Source organism: Rhinopithecus roxellana, chromosome 8 (assembly GCF_007565055.1).
Source record: "Rhinopithecus roxellana isolate Shanxi Qingling chromosome 8, ASM756505v1, whole genome shotgun sequence".
In the NCBI taxonomy this organism is placed as follows: domain Eukaryota; kingdom Metazoa; phylum Chordata; class Mammalia; order Primates; family Cercopithecidae; genus Rhinopithecus; species Rhinopithecus roxellana.
The window spans coordinates 2,067,279-2,085,185 of record NC_044556.1 but is presented as its reverse complement, the minus strand read 5'-3'; the positions used below and the strand labels follow the sequence as shown (position 1 = coordinate 2,085,185).

General features: G+C 54.4%; 1 protein-coding gene and 1 long non-coding RNA gene across 2 annotated transcripts in view; both read left to right on the top strand.

Annotated features, from left to right (window-relative positions):
* The first annotated feature begins 529 nt into the window (after nt 1-529).
* On the top strand, nt 530-3,371 carry LOC115899075. The gene is made up of 3 exons (XR_004058675.1): nt 530-860; nt 973-1,478; nt 1,673-3,371. It is a non-coding gene; the product is annotated as an uncharacterized LOC115899075 (long non-coding RNA).
* Nucleotides 3,372-8,531: 5,160 nt separating this feature from the next.
* The window catches only part of PKN1 (protein kinase N1), a 33,782-nt gene continuing 24,406 nt past the window's right edge, over nt 8,532-17,907 (top strand). Inside the window, 4 exon segments of the mRNA XM_030935385.1 lie at nt 8,532-8,658; nt 9,461-9,761; nt 11,807-11,958; nt 15,371-15,506. Of these exon segments, the coding sequence (XP_030791245.1) occupies nt 8,620-8,658; nt 9,461-9,761; nt 11,807-11,958; nt 15,371-15,506 (628 nt within the window). The 5' untranslated portion in view covers nt 8,532-8,619.

The following is a 17,907-nucleotide window of genomic DNA, read 5'->3' as shown; positions in this document are numbered from 1 at the left end:
GCCGCCAGGGAGCGCTCCCCGCCGGAGCCCCGAAGACCAGGGTTTGGCTCCCTCGCCTGGTTTCCGAAGGAGTCAGGGTCCGACGGCAGCCACGAAGAAAGCTGCACGCTCTGCAGACCCCGGAGATCCCTAGAAATTCCGCAGAGGCCTCCACTCTCCGCTTGGGCATGATGGAGCATTTATGGAGCATTTATGGAGCGCCATCTGCATGCAGCAGCCCCGAAAAAGAAGGCGGTGCCCATTTTATTGTGGGGAAAACTGAGACTCAGAGGCCACAGGGGTTCCCAGGATGAACAGCGAGTCGGGATTCAAACCTCTTTTAATAACAATAACGATAATAGAGGTCGGGCGCGGTGGCTCAGGCCTGTGTAATCCCAGCACTTTAGGAGACCGAGGCGGGCGGATCACCTGATCAGGAGTTGGAGACCAGCCTGGCCAACATGGTGAAACCCCATCTCTACTAAAAATACAAAAATTAGCCGGGCATGATGACGGGCACCTGTAATCCTAGCTACTCAGGAGGCTGAGGCAGAAGAATCGCTTGAACCCGGGAGGCAGAGGTTGCAGTGAGCCGAGATCGCACCACTGCACTCCAGGATGGGCAACAGAGCGAAACTCCATCCAAAAACAGCAAAACAACGAACAATTACGATAAGATTAAAAGTGATAGCAGCTAACACTTATGGAGCGTCTAGTGTGTTCTCAGCTCTTGGCCTGCACTGTCTCATTGAATTTTACCAACACCTGGGAGGTGAGCGCATCATTCCCATTTCACAGATCAGGTGCCTGGAAGGATTTGGCTTCCCCAAGGCGTAAAGCGCTGGCATTTGAATGCAGATCTGCCCAGAGCTTGTCTCCAGGTAACGGGGAAACTTCCATGCCCTTGAATAGGGGACCACAGATGCAGGCGTCCCGAGCTTGCAAATGCACAGGTGTGGGGTGGGGTGGGGGGTTATTGTGTTTTTTTTTCAGGGGTCCTGGGAGGCCCAAAGGCCTCCGCCGCTCTCGGCTTGAACGCGGGGAACCGTTCTCCTCGGGTTCCCGCGCGCTCCAATGGGGGACCTCTCCGCAGCGTGCGGTCGTCGCAGGACCCGGAAAGGGGAAAGGTGGGGAGCCGATCCGGGTGCTCCGAGCTCGGGAGACTGAGGGGGCGGGCGGGCGGGACCCCGCAGCCCCGGGGGCCTCTGGGAGCCCCTCCCCCCTCGGCCCCGCCCCCTCCCCGGGCGCCGACCTCCGGGGTCACGTGACCGGGCCCGGCGGCCGCTGGGGCTGGAGGGCGCGGCGCGGGGACGCGGCGGCCTGGGCAGGCGAGGCGGGAGCCTAGCAGGCCGGAGCGGGCCGCGCGCCGGGGAGGGTCGCGCCGCGCCCGCCCCCTCCCCGCCACGCCCGGGGCGCACGCGCGCTCCTCTGGCCGCCCCTCCCTCCGCGCGGGGACCCCTGGCGGGCGGCAGGAGGACATGGCCAGCGACGCCTTGCAGGTAGGCGCACCTGCGTCTGGAGTCCCGGGGCGACCGGACGGCGCCGGGGGACCCCGCCCTCGCGCTCCCGCGGGAGCTCCCCAGCCCCCCGAACGGGACTCGGGTGGCGATGGCTAGGGCGGGGACCTCCGGAGCGCCCGGCGCCCCCTCCCTGGGCCGGGACTGTGGAGCCAGCGAGGCCCCCTTCTCGGCAGGTGGCGATGTGGACGGGGCTGGTTTGGGGGCAATCTCGGAGGCAACCCCCGCTGCACCCCCAAACTCGGCCTCTCCCGGAGAACTAGAAGGGGCGCGGCGGAGGCTCTACTTCGGGTGTCTGTGGCTGGCTGGGAGTCCCGGTGCCTCTCGTCCGCCCCCAAACTCATACCCCTCCCCAGGGCTGGGTGCCCGGCAGGTGCCGCTCCACCTGGGGCAGGTGCCTGGCGCAGTGCCGTGGGAGGGGAGGAGGCCGCCGGGCCCGGCCCGTGCCCTTCCCCCGCATAACAAAGCTCCAGCCACCCCCGCCTCTAGACAGCTTTATAGTGTTCCAGACGCCACCCAGATTGGCACCTGTTGGCGGAAGTACCCGAGTCACTGCATTAGGTCGGTGGACTGGGGACCCCCGCTCCCACCCTTGGACTGTCAGGTGGAACCTTCTCCCGGGTGGGGACTGTCTCAGTCAACAGGCCAGGGATGCTCCCATATATAGAATCCTACTTTTTTGCATGGTGCCTGGGCAGGGCTGGGTCACCCCCACCCTCCTAACACACACACGTGACTGGCACCAGCCTCCCGCCCAGCCAGATTCCCCCGTGCCACCTGGCGAGTATCACTGACCTGGACTCATCTTCTCCGTTTGTGACAAGCAGGGCCAGCGTGACTGCCAACCTTCTTTGGTTCAAGTGACCCAAATCTGAGAAATGTCTGTGCCTCGGTGCCCCCATTAGCACCTCACCATCCAGTTCATCGTCCTGTGGCTGTTGTGTAACTGGGTTCTCGTCTCCTTCTGCACCTGCCCCCTGCCCCTCTGTGTCTCCCCCGTAACCCCCGGTCCCTCCCACTTCCCCAGTCCTGCTGATGGCCTGCCGGCCTTGCCGAGGAGCTGGGCGTATCTGGTGTTGCCGATCACACAAGGTCAGACCTCAGGGCCGGGATGGGCCGGGGTCCCTGCCCCTACCCCCGGCCCAGGGAGGGCTGTGTAGGAATCCCCGGGCGCATGCATGCGCTTGGCGCGTCCCACACATGACCCAGACAGGCTGTGATTCCTGCAGTGAGGCTGGACCCACGCCCTGGTCCCCCCTTCCCATCTCCTCCTTAGTCTCTTCCCTCCTCCTGGTCATCCCTCTCTCATGGTTGCTTGGGCCTGCCGCCCTGTCCCTGTGTCTGTCCGAACGTGTGCCTGTCTGTTCTGTGTCCTGCAAACGGATGTCCTGTCCAGATTCCGGAAACGCCCAAGGCATTGAAATCTCCGGATGTGGGGGTCTAGGTCCCTGGCTGCTCTGGCAAGATGGGGATTCTGGGAGGCAGGTCCTCTGGGTCTGAGGTCTCCGCTCCATGGTGGGCAGCAGAGGAGCAGGGGTTCTCCATAGGCCAGGCCAGACCCCTGAGTCCTGGGTTTGCCTTGGTGGCCCTCAGGTGACCCCTATGCCCTGGGAAGAAGTGAGTCACTCAGGGCAGGAGAACCCAGGAGCCCAGCCTCCCTCCCTCTCTGTGTTACAGATCTCAGCTGCTGGAGGTGGGGCCGAGGGAGGCCACCTCTCCTCTCTGCCTGGACTTCCCCAGTTGAGCTGACCCTGCTCTTGGCTGTGTCCTCCCTCTGCCTGCTGGGGATAGGGTGGGGCCTGACTGAGTGAGGGTGGTATTTGGTGAGCCTGGGCTTAAATTCCGACGCTGACACTTCCTTGCTGTGTGTCCTGGGCCCAGTGCCTTCGCCTCTCTGAGCCTCGGTTCTGACCTAGGAAAAATGGGACTAAGAGGGTGTTCATGGGAGAGAGAGAGACCGAGACCTGGCCAGCACTTGGCAGGCGGGGCTGCGGTGAAGTCATTACTGGTAAGCGTCCTGGTCAGCAGCTCAGGGTGTGAATCTGTGTCCTTACTGATTGATTTACTTATTTATATTTATTTATTTTGGGGGAGACAGTCTTGCTCTGTCACCCAGGCTGGAGTGCAGCGGTGCGATCCTATCTCACTGCAGCCTTGATTTCCGATTTCTGGGACTCAAGTGATCTTCCTGCCTCAGCCTCCCGAGTAGCTGGGACAAAAGGCACAGACCAACATGCTTGGCTAATTTCCTTTTACTTTTGTAGAGACAGGGTCTCGCTCTGTTACCTAGGTTGGAATGCAATGGCGAGATTCTTGTTCACTGCAGCCTCAAACACTTGATCTGTAGGACTACAGGCATGTACCACCATACCTGGTTGATTTTTTTTTTCTTTTTTCTTTTTTTTTAAATTGAGACTGGGGTCTCACTCTGTCACCCAGGCTGGAGTCCAGAGGCATGATCTCTGCCTCCTAGACTCAAGCGGTTCTCCCACCCCAGCCTCCTGAGTAGCTGGGACTACAGGTGCACACCACCACGCCTGGATAATTTTTGTATTTTTAGTAGAGGCAGGGTTTCGCCATGTTGCCCAGGCTTGTCTTGAACTCTTGAGTTCAAAGTAACCGGCCCACCTAGGCCTCCCAAAGTGCTGGGATTACAGGTGTGAGCCACTGCACCCAGGCTTTTTTTTTTTTTTTTTTTTTTTTTTCTTTTTCTTTTTCTTTTTCTTTTCTTTTCTTTTTTTTTTTTTTTTTTTTGTGACAGGGTCTCGTTCTGTCGCCCAGGCTGGAGTGTAGCAAGCTCCACCTTCCAGGTTCACGCCATTCTCCTGCCTCAGCCTCCCAAGTAGCTGGGACTACAGGCGCCCGCCACCACGCCTGGCTAATTTTTTTTTTATTTTTAGTAGAGACGGGGTTTTACAGTGTTAGCCAGGAGGGCCTTGATACCCTGACCTCGTGATCCTCCCGCCTCGGCCTCCCAAAGTGCTGGGATTACAGGCGTGAGCCACCGCGCCAGGCCTCTTTTTTTCTTTTTTGAGACAAAGCCTGGCTCTGTTGGCCAGGCTGGAGTGCAATGGCGTGATCTCGGCTCACTGGAACCTCTGCCTCCTGGGCTCAAGTGAGCCCACCTCAGGCTCCCAAGTAGTTGAGACTACAGGCATACGCCATCACACCTGGCTAATTCTTATATTTTTTGTAGAGATTGGGTCTCACCGCTATTTCCCAGGCTGGTCTGGAACTCCTGAGCTCAAACAATTCTCCGGCCTCGGCCTCCTAAAGTGCTAGGATCACAGGCAGAGCCACCACACCTGGCCAATACTTTTTAAATTTTTTGTAGAGATTTTTGTAGGTCTTGCTATGTTGCCCAGACTGATCTCCAATTCCTGACCTCAAACACTGCTCCTCCCTCAGCCTCCCAAAGCGTTGGGATTACAGATGTGAAGCACCACACCTGTCCAAATCTATGACCCTTAACAGCAGGCTTCTCAGCCTTAGCACTACTGACATCAAGGGCTGGGTCATTCTTTGCAGTAGGGGCTGTCCTGCGCACTGCAGGGCGTTGAGCGGCATCCCTGGCCTCACCCTGATAGAAGCCACCTCCCTACCCACAGTCATGACAACCAAAAATGTCTCTGGATGTTGCCACATGTCCCTGGGTATGGGGAGAAAATCTCCCCTCCATGGAAAACTGTTACTGGCCAGGCACAGTGCCTCACACTTGTAATCCCAGCACTTTGGGAGGCTGAGGCTGGCTGATCGCTTGAGATCAGGAGTTCGAGACCAGCCTGGCCGACATGTGAAACCCCTGTCTCTACTAAAAATACAAAACATTAGCTGGGCGAGATGGCGCGTGCCTGTAGTCCCAAGTACTCAGGAGGCTGACGCAGGGGAATCGCTTGAACTCGGAAGGTAGAGATTGCAGTGAGCCGAGATCGCGCCACTGCACTCCAGCCTAGGCGAAAGAGCAAGACTCTGTCTCAAAAAACAAAACAAAACAAGACAGAACAAAACAAAACAACAAAAAAATACTACTGTTACTTCCTTGAGCCTCAGTTTCCTCATCTGTGAAGTGGTGAGATTCTTGGCAGCTACTCAGGATTAGTAGAGAGGGGTTGGGAAGATGGTGGGAGTGATACACTTGGTCTGTGGCATTCCTCCCTGGGGGCAGCTGCTCTTGAGATCCCTCACTAGCCAAGGATAACATTCCTTGTCTGTGAAATGGATGCTCCCAGCTGAAGGAGATAATGCCAGGGGGCTATTTCCTAGCCGACATTCGGAATCTGGGTGCTCTTGTTTTAAAGCAAGGCCCTGGCCACGGGGCAACGACTCACACCTGTAATCCCAGCACTTTTGGAGGCCGAGGCAGGAGGATTACTTGAGGCTAAGAGTTTGAGATCAGCCTGGGCAACATAGTGAGACCCCATGTCTGTGAAAAATATAAACATTAGCCAGGTGTGGTGGCACATGCCTGTAGTTCCAGCTGCTTGGGAGGCTGAGCTAGGAGGACTGTTTGAGCCTGGGAGGTAGACACTGCAAGGAGCCATGATCACACCACAGCACTCCAGCCTGGGTGACAGAGTAAGACCCTGTCTCAAAAAAAAAAAAGAAAAAAATTTACATGAGATATTCAACTTTATTGTAAAGTAGCTTTGTGTTAGATGTTTTTGCCCAACTGTAGGCATGGGTAAGTGCTCTGAGCACATTTAAGGTAGGCCAGGGTGAGTTATGATGTTTGGTAGGTAAGGTGTATTAAATGCATTTTTGACTTATGATATTTTCAACTTATGACAAGCTTGTCAGGAAGTAACCCCATCATAAGTTGTTCTTGAACGTTACTGTGTGCTTAGCAAGTGGTTTTGTAGGCCACTGATTTGGGGCATTCTTTGTTTATTTATTTATTTATTTATTTATTTATTTATTTTTTGAGATAGAGTCTCACTCTGTCGCCCAGGCTAGAGTGCAGTGGTGTGATCTCAACTCACTGCAACCTCCACCTCCCAGGTTCAAGCGATTCTCATGCCTCAGCCTCCCAAACAGCTGGGATTACAAGCACGTGCCACTATGCCTGGCTAATTTTCAAATTTTTAGTAGAGATGGGGTTTCATTATGTTGGCCAGGCTGGTCTCGAACTTCTGACCTCAAGTAATCTGCCTCGCTCACCCTCCCAAAGTGCTGGGATTACAGATGTGAGCTACCACGCCTGGCATGGTTTTGGAAATTCTTTTTTTTTTTTTTGAGACACAGTTTTGCTCTTGTTACCCAGGCTGAAGTGCAATGGCGTGATCCTGGCTCACCTCGACCTTGGCCTCCTGGGTTCAAGCGATCCTGCTTTAGCTTCCCGAGTAGCTGGGATTATAGGCATGCGCCACTAATTTTTTTTTTTTTTTTTTTTTTGAGACAGAGTCTCGCTGTGTTGCCCAGGCTGGAGTGTAGTGGCATGATCTCGGCTCAGTGCAAGCTCCACTTCCCGGGTTCACACCATTCTCCTGCCTCAGCCTCCCCAGTAGCTGGGACTACAGACGCCCGCCACCATGCCCGGCTAATTTTTTGTATTTTTAGTAGAGACAGGGTTTCACTTTGTTAGCCAGGATGGTCTCGATCTCCTGACCTCGTGATCCGCCCGCCTCGGCCTCCCAAAGTGCTGGGATTACAGGCGTGAGCCACCGCGCCCGGCATTTTTTTTTTTTCTTTAGTAGAGACAGGGTTTCTCCATGTTGGTCAGGCTGGTCTCGAACTCCCGACCTCAGGTGACCCACCTACCTCGGCCTCCCAAAATGCTGGGATTATAGGCATGAGGCACCGTGCCTGGCCTGGTTTTGCAAATTCTTATCCCAGTCCCCCAGTGGTGTCCCCTAATTGTGTTGGCCTGAGGGAGGTGCCGCTGGGCTGGCTGGGACCCTGGGCCTCTCATCTGTGGTCAATAACAGTTGGTGACTGGACTGAGAGGAAGCAGGAAGTTGGGACGGCCCGTCTGCAGGAAGGGGGCCTTGCCTCTGAAGAAGTGGCTGTTCTGACCCTGAAGGGGAAGCCGGGGACAAGGGGTGGCTGAGAAAGTCTGGCTGCAGGGACATATGCAGATAGTCGCAAGGCTGGAGGTCTGTGGGAGCATGGATGCGCTGCAGGGGCCTCGGGGAGCGTGCATACGTGTGTGAGCATGTGCACACGCATGAGCATGTGGGCTGTGCCCTCTCGGGCAGGTGGGAGAGTGTCTTGTATGGGTTCTAGAGTGAAACTCATAAGCACTTGTATGTGTTTGCAAATAAGTGCATATGTGGTAGGGATGGGAATGGGTACACTGTGAGCCCATTTTCCAGGCATACACCTGCAGGTGTAGAAGTGTGCATCTGTGTGTGGATCTTTGTTTCATCCACACACACAGGCATGGGAATGTGCACACGTGTGAGCCTGTGTTGCAGGCATACACCTGCAGCCATAACAATGTGCAAACACAGGCCAGGCGCGGTAGTACACTGCCTGTAATCCCAGCACTTTCGGAGGCCGAGGGGGGCGGATCACCTGAGGTCAGGAATTTGAGACCAGCCTGGCCAACATGGTGAAACCCTGTCTCTACCAAAAATACAAAAATTAGATGGGCGTGGCGGCACATGCCTGTAATCCCAGCTACTTGGGAGGCTGAGGCAAGAGAATTGCTTGAACCTGGGAGGCGGAGGTTGCAGTGAGCCAAGATCGCACCAGTGCACTCCAGCCTGGTCAACACAGGGAGACTCCATCTCAAAAAAAAAAAAAACAAAAGAAAAAGAAAGTGTGCAAACACTTGTGAGCCTGTGTTCTGTGCATATCCACATGTGTATTTGAAAGTGTTTGCACACTCAAGTCAGCCCCCAGAGCCTGCATCCCCTCATGGATACACCATGAGTGTGTGAATGTACAAACTGCCTACACTTTGGACATTCTCTAGGGACAGGAAGCAAGGACTGTCCCTGGGTTTCATCTAGAGGAGCAGGCTTGGCTCCAGAGGTGGCTGAAGGGAAGGTCCCTTAGATGCCCTGGAGTTGGCCCCGCGCGAGGGGTGCTGGGAGTTGACAGGAAAGAGGAAGTGGCGGCTGAGAGGCCCTGGTGGGGCTGAGGTTCAGGAAGAGGGCGGAGCCCTCAGCCCGGACCCAGGATGGCGGAGGCCAATACCCCCTCGGAGCAGGAGCTGGAGGTGGGGTCCGGGGTCCCTGTGGGGGCAGGCAGAAGGGGACCCCAAGTGGCATAGGCCAGTAGTCCTTCCCTGGGTACCTCTCTGTTTGGGAACAAGGAGAGGAGATGGGGCACTGGCCTCAGAGTTCTCTGTTTGGAGGATGAGACTATCCAGGGCCCTTTGGGGCTCCCAGGTTGAGGAGAGACAGGAGGAAGGAGTCCAGGCTCTGCTCTTTAGGGTCCCAGTTGTTGAAGATAGGAGAAGAGCAGATGAGGGTCTTCAAGACCCCATAGTTTGGGGGTGCAGCAGAGAGAAGACTCGGCCTGCCCTTGGGATGCCCTAGTTTTGGGGGTATAGCCAAGGAAAGATGAGGCCTGCCCTCGGGATGCCACAGTTTCAGGGTACAGGTGAGGGAAGATGGGGTCTGTCCCCAGGACCCTGTAGTTTTGGGGATACAGCAGAGAGAAGACAGGGCCTGCCCTTGGGCCCTCTTAGTTTTGGGGAGCAGCAAAGAAAAGGAATCTTCCCTTGGGACCCTCTAGTTTGGGGGAGGCAGCAGAAGGGACAGATCTTATTGAGACCCCCTTAATGTGGGGGACCCTGTGGTGGCGGGGGTGACAAGGCCCTGCTCTTGAGACCTCCCAGTTTGGGGAGGTCAGGAAGCAGTGGCAGGGTCTTGTCACCTTCCAGTTTTGAGAGTCAGAGGAGGTAGAGCAGGCCCTCTCTTGGGAGCCCCAATCCAGGGCAGAGGCGCCAGGCTGGCTGCATGTGGTCTGCACCCAGAGTCCTCCTAACCCCACTGACCCTGCTGTGTCCCCTGCAGAGTGAGCCTCGAAGCTGGTCCCTGCTAGAGCAGCTGGGCCTGGCCGGGGCAGACCTGGCGGCCCCTGGGGTACAGCAGCAGCTGGAGCTGGAGCGGGAGCGGCTTCGGCGGGAAATCCGCAAGGAGCTGAAGCTGAAGGAGGGTGCTGAGAACCTGCGGCGGGCCACCACCGACCTGGGCCGCAGCCTGGGCCCCGTGGAGCTGCTGCTGCGGGGCTCCTCGCGCCGCCTCGACCTGCTGCATCAGCAGCTGCAGGAGCTGCACGCCCATGTGGTGCTGCCCGATCCGGCGGCCACCCATGGTGAGCTGGGATGCTTCTGGGGATGCGGGACTCCAGGCAGAGGTTCCACTGCTCACTGGCTCACCCATGGTCTCCAGAGCCAGGTTAACCCATCTCCACAGACCCCCCAGGGAGACGCATGCCATGACCCACGCAGCCACCAACACCCAGAGAGGTGCATACAGCCATACCAGCACCCAGTAACACTCAAGACTGTGCACGCTGTCACATGAATATCTCTAGACACAGCCACGCCAACACCCAGGCAACATTCAAGGATGTGCACATACTCACACAAGCACCTAAAAAAACAGCCACACCAACACCCAGGCACACCCAAGGGTGCACATACTGTCACACGAATACCTCCAGACACAGCCACGCCAACACCCAGACAACACCCAAGGATGTGCACACGGTCACATGAATACCCAGAAACTCTCACAATTACATGGATGATACCCAAAGACCGTTTATTTTTGTTTTTGTTTTGAGACAGGGTCTTGCCTTGTCACCCAGACTAGAGTACGGTGGTGTGATCAAAGCTCACTACAGCCTCAATTTCCTGGGCTCAAACAATTCTCCTACCTCAGCCTTCCAAGTAGCTGGGACTATGGGCATATACCACCATGCCTGGCTAATTTAATTTTTCTTTTTCTTTTCTTTTTTTGTAGAGACAGGATCTTGGTATGTTGCCAGGGCTTGGCTAGAACTCCTGGCTTCAAGTGATCCTCCTGCTTTGGCCTCCCAAATGCTGGGAATACAGGTGTGAGCCATTGTACCCAGATTGTTTTTTAATTTAAAAAATGTTTATTGATTTTACATTTTTTTTCTTTTTTTTTTTTTTCTTTTTGAGATGGAGTCTTGCTCTGTCACCCAGGCTGGAGAGCAGTGGTGTGATCTCAGCTCACTGCAACCTCCACCTCCCAGGTTCAAGCGATTCTCCTGCCTCAGCCTCCTGAGTAGCTGGGACTACAGATGCATATGCCACCATGCCCGGCTAATGTTTGTGTTTTTAGTAGAGATGGGGTTTCACCATATTGGCCAGGCTGGTCTCAAACTCCTGACCTCAACTGATCCACCCACCTCAGGTGATCTGCCTCCCAAAATGCTGGGATTACAGTTGTGAGCCACCTCGCCCAGCAGTTTAAATTTTTTTTTGTGGGGGGAGGGGGACGGACAGAGTTTCAGTCTTGTCACCCAGGCTGAAGTGCAATAGCACGATCTCGGCTCACTGCAACCTCCACCTCCCAGGTTCAGGCGATTCTCCTGCCCCAGCCTCCCAATTGGCTGGGATTATAGGCATGAGCCACCACGCCTGGCTAATTTTTGTATTTTTAGTAGAGACGGGTTTTGCCATGTTGGCCAGGGTGGTCTTTAACTCCTGACCTCAAGCAATCCGCCTGCCTCGGCCTCCCAAAGTGCTGGGATTATAGGCGTGAACCACTGCACCCAGCCTCAGTCATTTCTGCACCCAGGGTCCCCTCGAGCATCACACCACTCTCTAGAGACTCACGCAGACACATGCATCCGGATATGCCAACACCCGGAGACTCAGTCATACCAACCTGGAGATCTGAAGTCACAGTTGTAGCAACAGTCAGAGATGTACGCAGAGCATCTCCCAACACCCACGATCTCAGTCATCCTAACACATGGCGTCTCACAGAGTTGCACTAACACCTAGGGAGACACACACTCAGCCATGCCAACACCCTGCAGCTCACAGATGGCACCACTCCCACACCCACAGGCTCACACAAGCCATGTACGTAGTTACTAACGGGCCTCCCAGATGCAGTGGACCCAGCACCAAGGACACACTAAGACACCTGGGTGCTCGCCTGCACTCATTCATCCTGAGTCCTGCCCCAGCCCCAAGGAGTTTCCCCGGGTGGGTGGGTGGGTAGACTGCTGGGCCCTGGTGTCCCCCTGCCTGCCTGTCTGCTGGCCCCCAGCTCCCCCTCCCCGTGTCTGGGCAATGCCCAGGCTGGGCTGAGGATGAAGCCTCCCAGGCAGACCGAGGTGACCATGCGTGATGACTCTCTCCCACCTGTGACCTGTAGATGGCCCCCAGTCCCCCGGTGCGGGTGGCCCCACCTGCTCGGCCACCAACCTGAGCCGCGTGGCAGGCCTGGAGAAGCAGTTGGCCATTGAGCTGAAGGTGAAGCAGGGGGCGGAGAACATGATCCAGACCTATAGCAATGGCAGCACCAAGGTGAGGCAGCACACACACACACACTGTGTGCACACACCACACCTGCGCACGTACAGTCCACCCACACGTGCACACCCACCCGCATGTGTACACATCTGTCCCCGTGTTCACATGCCCACTCGAGTGTGCACCCACACCTGTGCATGCACACCCCACACGTGCACACCCACCTGCATGTGTACACACCTGTCCGCATGTGCATACACCCACTCGAGTGTGCACCCACGCCTGTACGTGCACACACTGGCATGTACCCCCACATCTGTACATGCACACACCTACCTGCATGCATGCACGCTCACCCACATGTACATACACATTCCTCCTGCCTTGGCCTCCCAAAGTGCTGGGATTACGGACGTGAGCCACTGCGCCCCATTTATCAATTGATGGACACCACATGTGCACACACCTGCATGTGTACACACCCTTGAACGTGCACACACAGCTGCACGTGCATGCACACTTGTACACACCCACATGTGCATATACCAGCATGTGTACATACACCCCCATGTGCACACACACCTGCATATGCACACACACCTACCTGTGCACCCACACCTGCATACGCATTTGCAGTGCACACGCACATGTACACACTCACATGTACACACTCACCCACCCGTGTATCTGCACACACTGCACATGTATACAGCTGTATACATGCACAGATGTGAGCAGATCACAGGCTGGGGCATAGGGTGTAGCCTACAGCTGTCCCCATGGGAGGCTGGGAGCCTTTGGATTGGGGACATACTGGCTGATGGGTGTAACTTGGTGTCAGGACTAAGGCACAGGCAGCTCATGTGGGCATATGGGAAGCATGACTATGGGCGATGTCAGACAGACATGTGGCAGATTGTCTCCCCTCCTCCCATGGTCTCCTGCAGAGCCTCAGGCCTATCCACAGTCGGGGCAACATGCAGCCTCTCACTGCTGATGGTGTCTCCTGTTACAAGCACAGTCATGTCAATACCTTGACACACACACACACATATGCTGTCATAACATCTAGACACACACACACACGCTGTCATAACATCTAGACATACACACACACGCTGTCATAACATCTAGACACACAGTAGTAACAACATCTAACAACACATGGAGAATCCCACCACCGCCACATCTGGACACACACACACTTATATTCATACCCAGAGACTGGTGCACACGGACGCATAGACACACACATCCCCCGTCCTGCCCGTCAGTCCCAGGAACACACAGGTCCCCATCAACACCCAGAAATTCTGACACCACAAGCACAGGCCGACCTACAGCTAGAGGATTAACATCCAGACGCACAGGCTGGTGTGCGCCTGTCCTTCCAAGTGAATGTCACATGGGAGCACAGATTGCATGGATTTTTTTAATGACACTATTGTGTTTATTTTTTTGAGACAGAGTCTCACTCTGTCACCCAGGATGGAGTGCAGTGGCATGCTCTCGGCTCACTACAACCTCCGCCTCCTGGGTTCAAGCAATTCTCATGCCTAAGCATCCCAAGTACCTGGGATTACAGGCACGTGCCACCACACCCCACTAGTTTTTGTATTTTTAATAGAGATGAGGTTTTACCATATTGGCCAGGCGAGTCTCGAACTACTGACCTCAGGTGATCTGCCCACCTCAGCCTCCCAAAGTGCTGGGATAACAGATGTGAGCCACCTTGCCTGGCCTAACATTATTTTATTTATTTTATTTATTTTTTATTTTTATTGAGATAGGGGTCTGTGTTGCCCAGGCTGGACTTGAACTCCTGGGCTCAAGCATTCCTCCTGCCTTGGCCTCCCAAAGTGCTGGGATTATGGACGTGAGCCACTGAGCCCCATTTATCAATTGATGGACATTTGGTTGTTTCCACGTTTTTAGCGATTGTGAATAGTTTTGCTATGAACACCCGTGTACAAGTATTTGAACACCATTCTATGAAAATTTAAAATCTAGAACAGCCGGGCGCGGTGGCTCAAGCCTGTAATCCCAGCACTTTGGGAGGCCGAGACGGGCGGATCACGAGGTCAGGAGATCGAGACCATCCTGGCTAACACGGTGAAACCCCGTCTCTACTAAAAATACAAAAAATTAGCCGGGCGAGGTGGCGGGCGCCTGTGGTCCCAGCTACTCGGGAGGCTGAGGCAGGAGAATGGCGTGAACCTGGGAGGCGGAGCTTGCAGTGAGCTGAGATCCGGCCACTGCACTCCAGCCTGGACGACAGAGCAAGACTCCGTCTCAAAAAAAAAAAAAAAAAAAAAAAACCTAGAACAACTGTATATCTTTTTACGTGTATCTGAGCATTATACACAAAAAGAATAAGAGTTTCTCACCCCCTAAGTATTTCTGCCCCCTCGGGGGTGATACTGACCCGATGAAAATGAATAGAGTACGCCAGGTGCGGGTCCCAGCACTTTGGGAGGCTGAGGCGGGCGGATCACTTGAAGTCAGGAGTTCAAGACCAGCGTGGCCAACATGGCGAAACCCCAACTCTACTAAAAAAATACAAAAATTAGCCAGGCGTGGTGGCACATGCCTGTAGTCCCAGCTACTCGGGAGGCTGAAGCAGGAGAATCGCTTGAACCTGGGAGGCAGAGGTTGCAGTGAGCTGAGATCACACCACTACACTCTAGCCTGGGTGACAGAATGAGACTTTGTCTCAAAAAAAAAAAAAAAAAAAAAAAAAAAAAGCTGAGTGTGGTGGTGGGCGCCTGTAATCCCAGCTACTCAGGAGGCTAAGGCAAAAGAATCGTCTGAACCCAGCAGGTGGAGGCTGCAGTGAGCCGAGATTGTGCCACTGCACTCCAGCCTGGGCAACAGAGCGAGACCGTGTCTCAACCAACCAACCAATCAATCAATCAATAAAACAAATTGCAGCCGAGAGAGGTTGAATGGCTTGCTGGAGGTCACGCAGATGTTAAGTGACAGAGCCAGGATTCAAACCCCATTTACTACATCATCCCACTGTATCCAGGAGTGCATGGAAGTGCATTCATTTACTTATTTATTTATTTTGAGACAGTCTCACTCTGTTGCCCAAGCTGGAGGGTAGTGATGCAATCTCAGCTCAATGTTGCCTTTAGCCCCTGGGCTTGAGTGATCTTCCTGCCTCAGCCCCCGAGTAGCTGGGACCACAGGTGCACACCACGACGCCCAGCTAAGTTTTGCATTTTTTTTATGGAGACAAGGTCTTGCCATGTTGCCCAGGCTGGTCTTTAACTCCTGGGCTCAGCAGTCCACCCACCTTAGCCTCCCAAAGTGCTGGGATTACAGGCGTGAGCCACCGTGCCAGGCCTGCAAATGCGTGTTGTTACATCCACATGTGAACACTGCCACAGTCACCTAGGACCTGCATGGTGTGGCCAGACCGCAACCACCCAGCCTTCCTCTCTCAGACTGTCTCTGCCTCCAGGACCGGAAGCTGCTGCTGACAGCCCAGCAGATGTTGCAGGACAGTAAGACCAAGATTGACATCATCCGCATGCAACTCCGCCGGGCGCTGCAGGCAGGCCAGCTGGAAAACCAGGCAGCCCCGGATGAGACCCAAGGTGAGTCCCTTGCTTCCAGACAGCTTAGCCTGCATCTCGCCTTGCAGGGCTTAGCCTCCAGTTCCATAATGCGTCCCTTTCTGGAGCAGGGAGGTGGATCCTGTGACCCAATGTGAGACTTCAACACATTTCTGACCCTCTCTGGGCCAGAGCTTCCCATTTTGTCCCATGCAGAGTTTGGATTACATCAGGGGTTGGTAAATTACCACCTTCAGACCAAATCTCTCCATTGTCTTTTTTTTTTTTTTTTTTTGGTCAATCCATTGTGTTTTTTTGTTTTTTATCAATAAAGTTTTATTGGTACCCAGCCATGCTCATTTATTTACTATGTTTTTGACTGCCTGACTATTCTGAATAATGACCCTGGCACTTGGTCACAGAGAGTCACACTCACAGTAACACTGTGTCCACATGTGTCACTCACCTGGACACCAATAACACAGACACAGTTCCAAGGAATTTGATAGTCACAGGCATGTTGCCTTATAAACACAGTCTCAGCTGCGTGCAGTGGCTCACGCCTGTAATCCCAGCACTTTGGAAACCGAGGTGGGTGGATCATTTGAGGTCAGGAGTTCGAGATCAGTGGCCAACATGATGAAACCCTGTCTCTACTAAAAATGCAAAAATCGGCTGGGCATGGTGGCATGCACCCGTAGTCCCAGCTACTCAGGAGGCTGAGGCAGGAGAATCACTTGAACCCGGGAGGCAGAGGTTGCAGTAAGCCGAGATCGCCCCACTGCACTCCAGCCTGGGCAACAGAGTGAGACTCTGTCTCAAACACACACAAAAAAACACACAGTCTCACTGTCACCCCTAGACCTGCTGCCACAAGGCGCTTAATCAGTCACTGGGACTTTTAGGAATAAAGTCATCCAGTCACCCATCCCTGCAACAACAGCCAGAGACAAAGGAATGTGTGATCCTACCATCACACGTAGTCACTGCGCAGTCCATGCGGGTATCCACAGTGCAGGCACACAATCACGTGCACCATCGCACTGACACACACCCCAGGCCACACTTTTTTTTTTTTTTTTGAGACGGAATCTTACTCTGTCACCTAGGCTGGAGTGCAGTGGCACGATCTTGGCTCACTGCAACCTCTGCCTCCCGGGTTCATACCATTCTCCTGCCTCAGCCTCCCAAGTAGCTGGGATTGTAGGCGCCCGCCACCTCACCCGGCTAATTTTTCTTTCTTTTTTTTTTTTTGAGACGGAGTCTTGCTCTATCGCTTAGGCTGGAGTGCAGTGGCGCAATCTCGGCTCACTACAAGCTCCGCCTCCCGGGTTCATACCATTCTCCTGCCTCAGCCTTCCAAGTAGCTGGGACTACAGGCGCCTGCCACCACGCCTGGCTAATTTTTTTGTGTTTTTAGTAGAGACTGTGTTTCACCATGTTAGCTAGGATGGTCTCAATCTCCTGACCTCATGATCCGCCCACTTCAGCCTCCCAAAGTGCTGGGATTACAGGCTTGTGTCACCACACCCGGCCAATTTTTTGTATTTTTAGTAGAGATGGGGTTTCACTGTGTTAGCCAGGATGGTCTCAATCTCTTGACCTTGTGATCCTCCCGCCTCGGCCTCCCAAAGTGCTGGGATTATAGGCGTGAGCCACCGCACCCGGCCAACCCACTTTTTTTGTTTAGACAGGGTCTCGCTCTTTTACCCAGGCTGGAATGCAGCGGTGTGATCATAACTCACTGCAGGCTTGACCTTCTGGGCTCAAGCAATTCTGCTGAGTAGCTGGGACCATAGGCATGTGCCATCACACCCAGCTTATTAAAATATATATATATTTTGTAGAGACTAGGTCTTGCTGTGTTGTCCAGGCTGGTTTCAAACTCCTGGCCTCAAGTGATGCTCCTGCCTTACCCTCCCGAAGTATTGAGATTATAGGCGTGAGCCACTGTGCCTGGCCTGTGCCCCTTTTCTTGACCCTGTGCTTTGGCATACATGCATTTGTGTCTGTGACTGTGTTTCTCTGCCCCTATAGTGGTGTCCCTGTGCCCAAGATGACAGGGCCGTGTCTGTGTAACAGAATCTGACTCATGACAGTGTCTCTATGTGGCAGGGTGACTGCATCTTTGTGACAGAGTATGTGTTCCTCTGCCTGCAGGTGATAGTGTGCCTACGCTGGTGACAAAGTGGTAATGCCATGTGTCCCTGTGGGCGACCATGTGACAGTCAGTGCGACAGTGCCTGTCTTAACTCTGCTCGGGCTGCCATAACAAAGCTCCATAGGCTGAGTGACTTAAACAACAGACATTTATTTTTTTCACAGTTCCGGGACTGGCAGTCCCAGATCACGGTACCAGCGTGGTCGGTTCCTGGTGAGGGTGCCCTTCCTGGCTTACAGACGGCTCCCTTCTTACTGCACCCTCACAGGGAGAGAGAGCCTT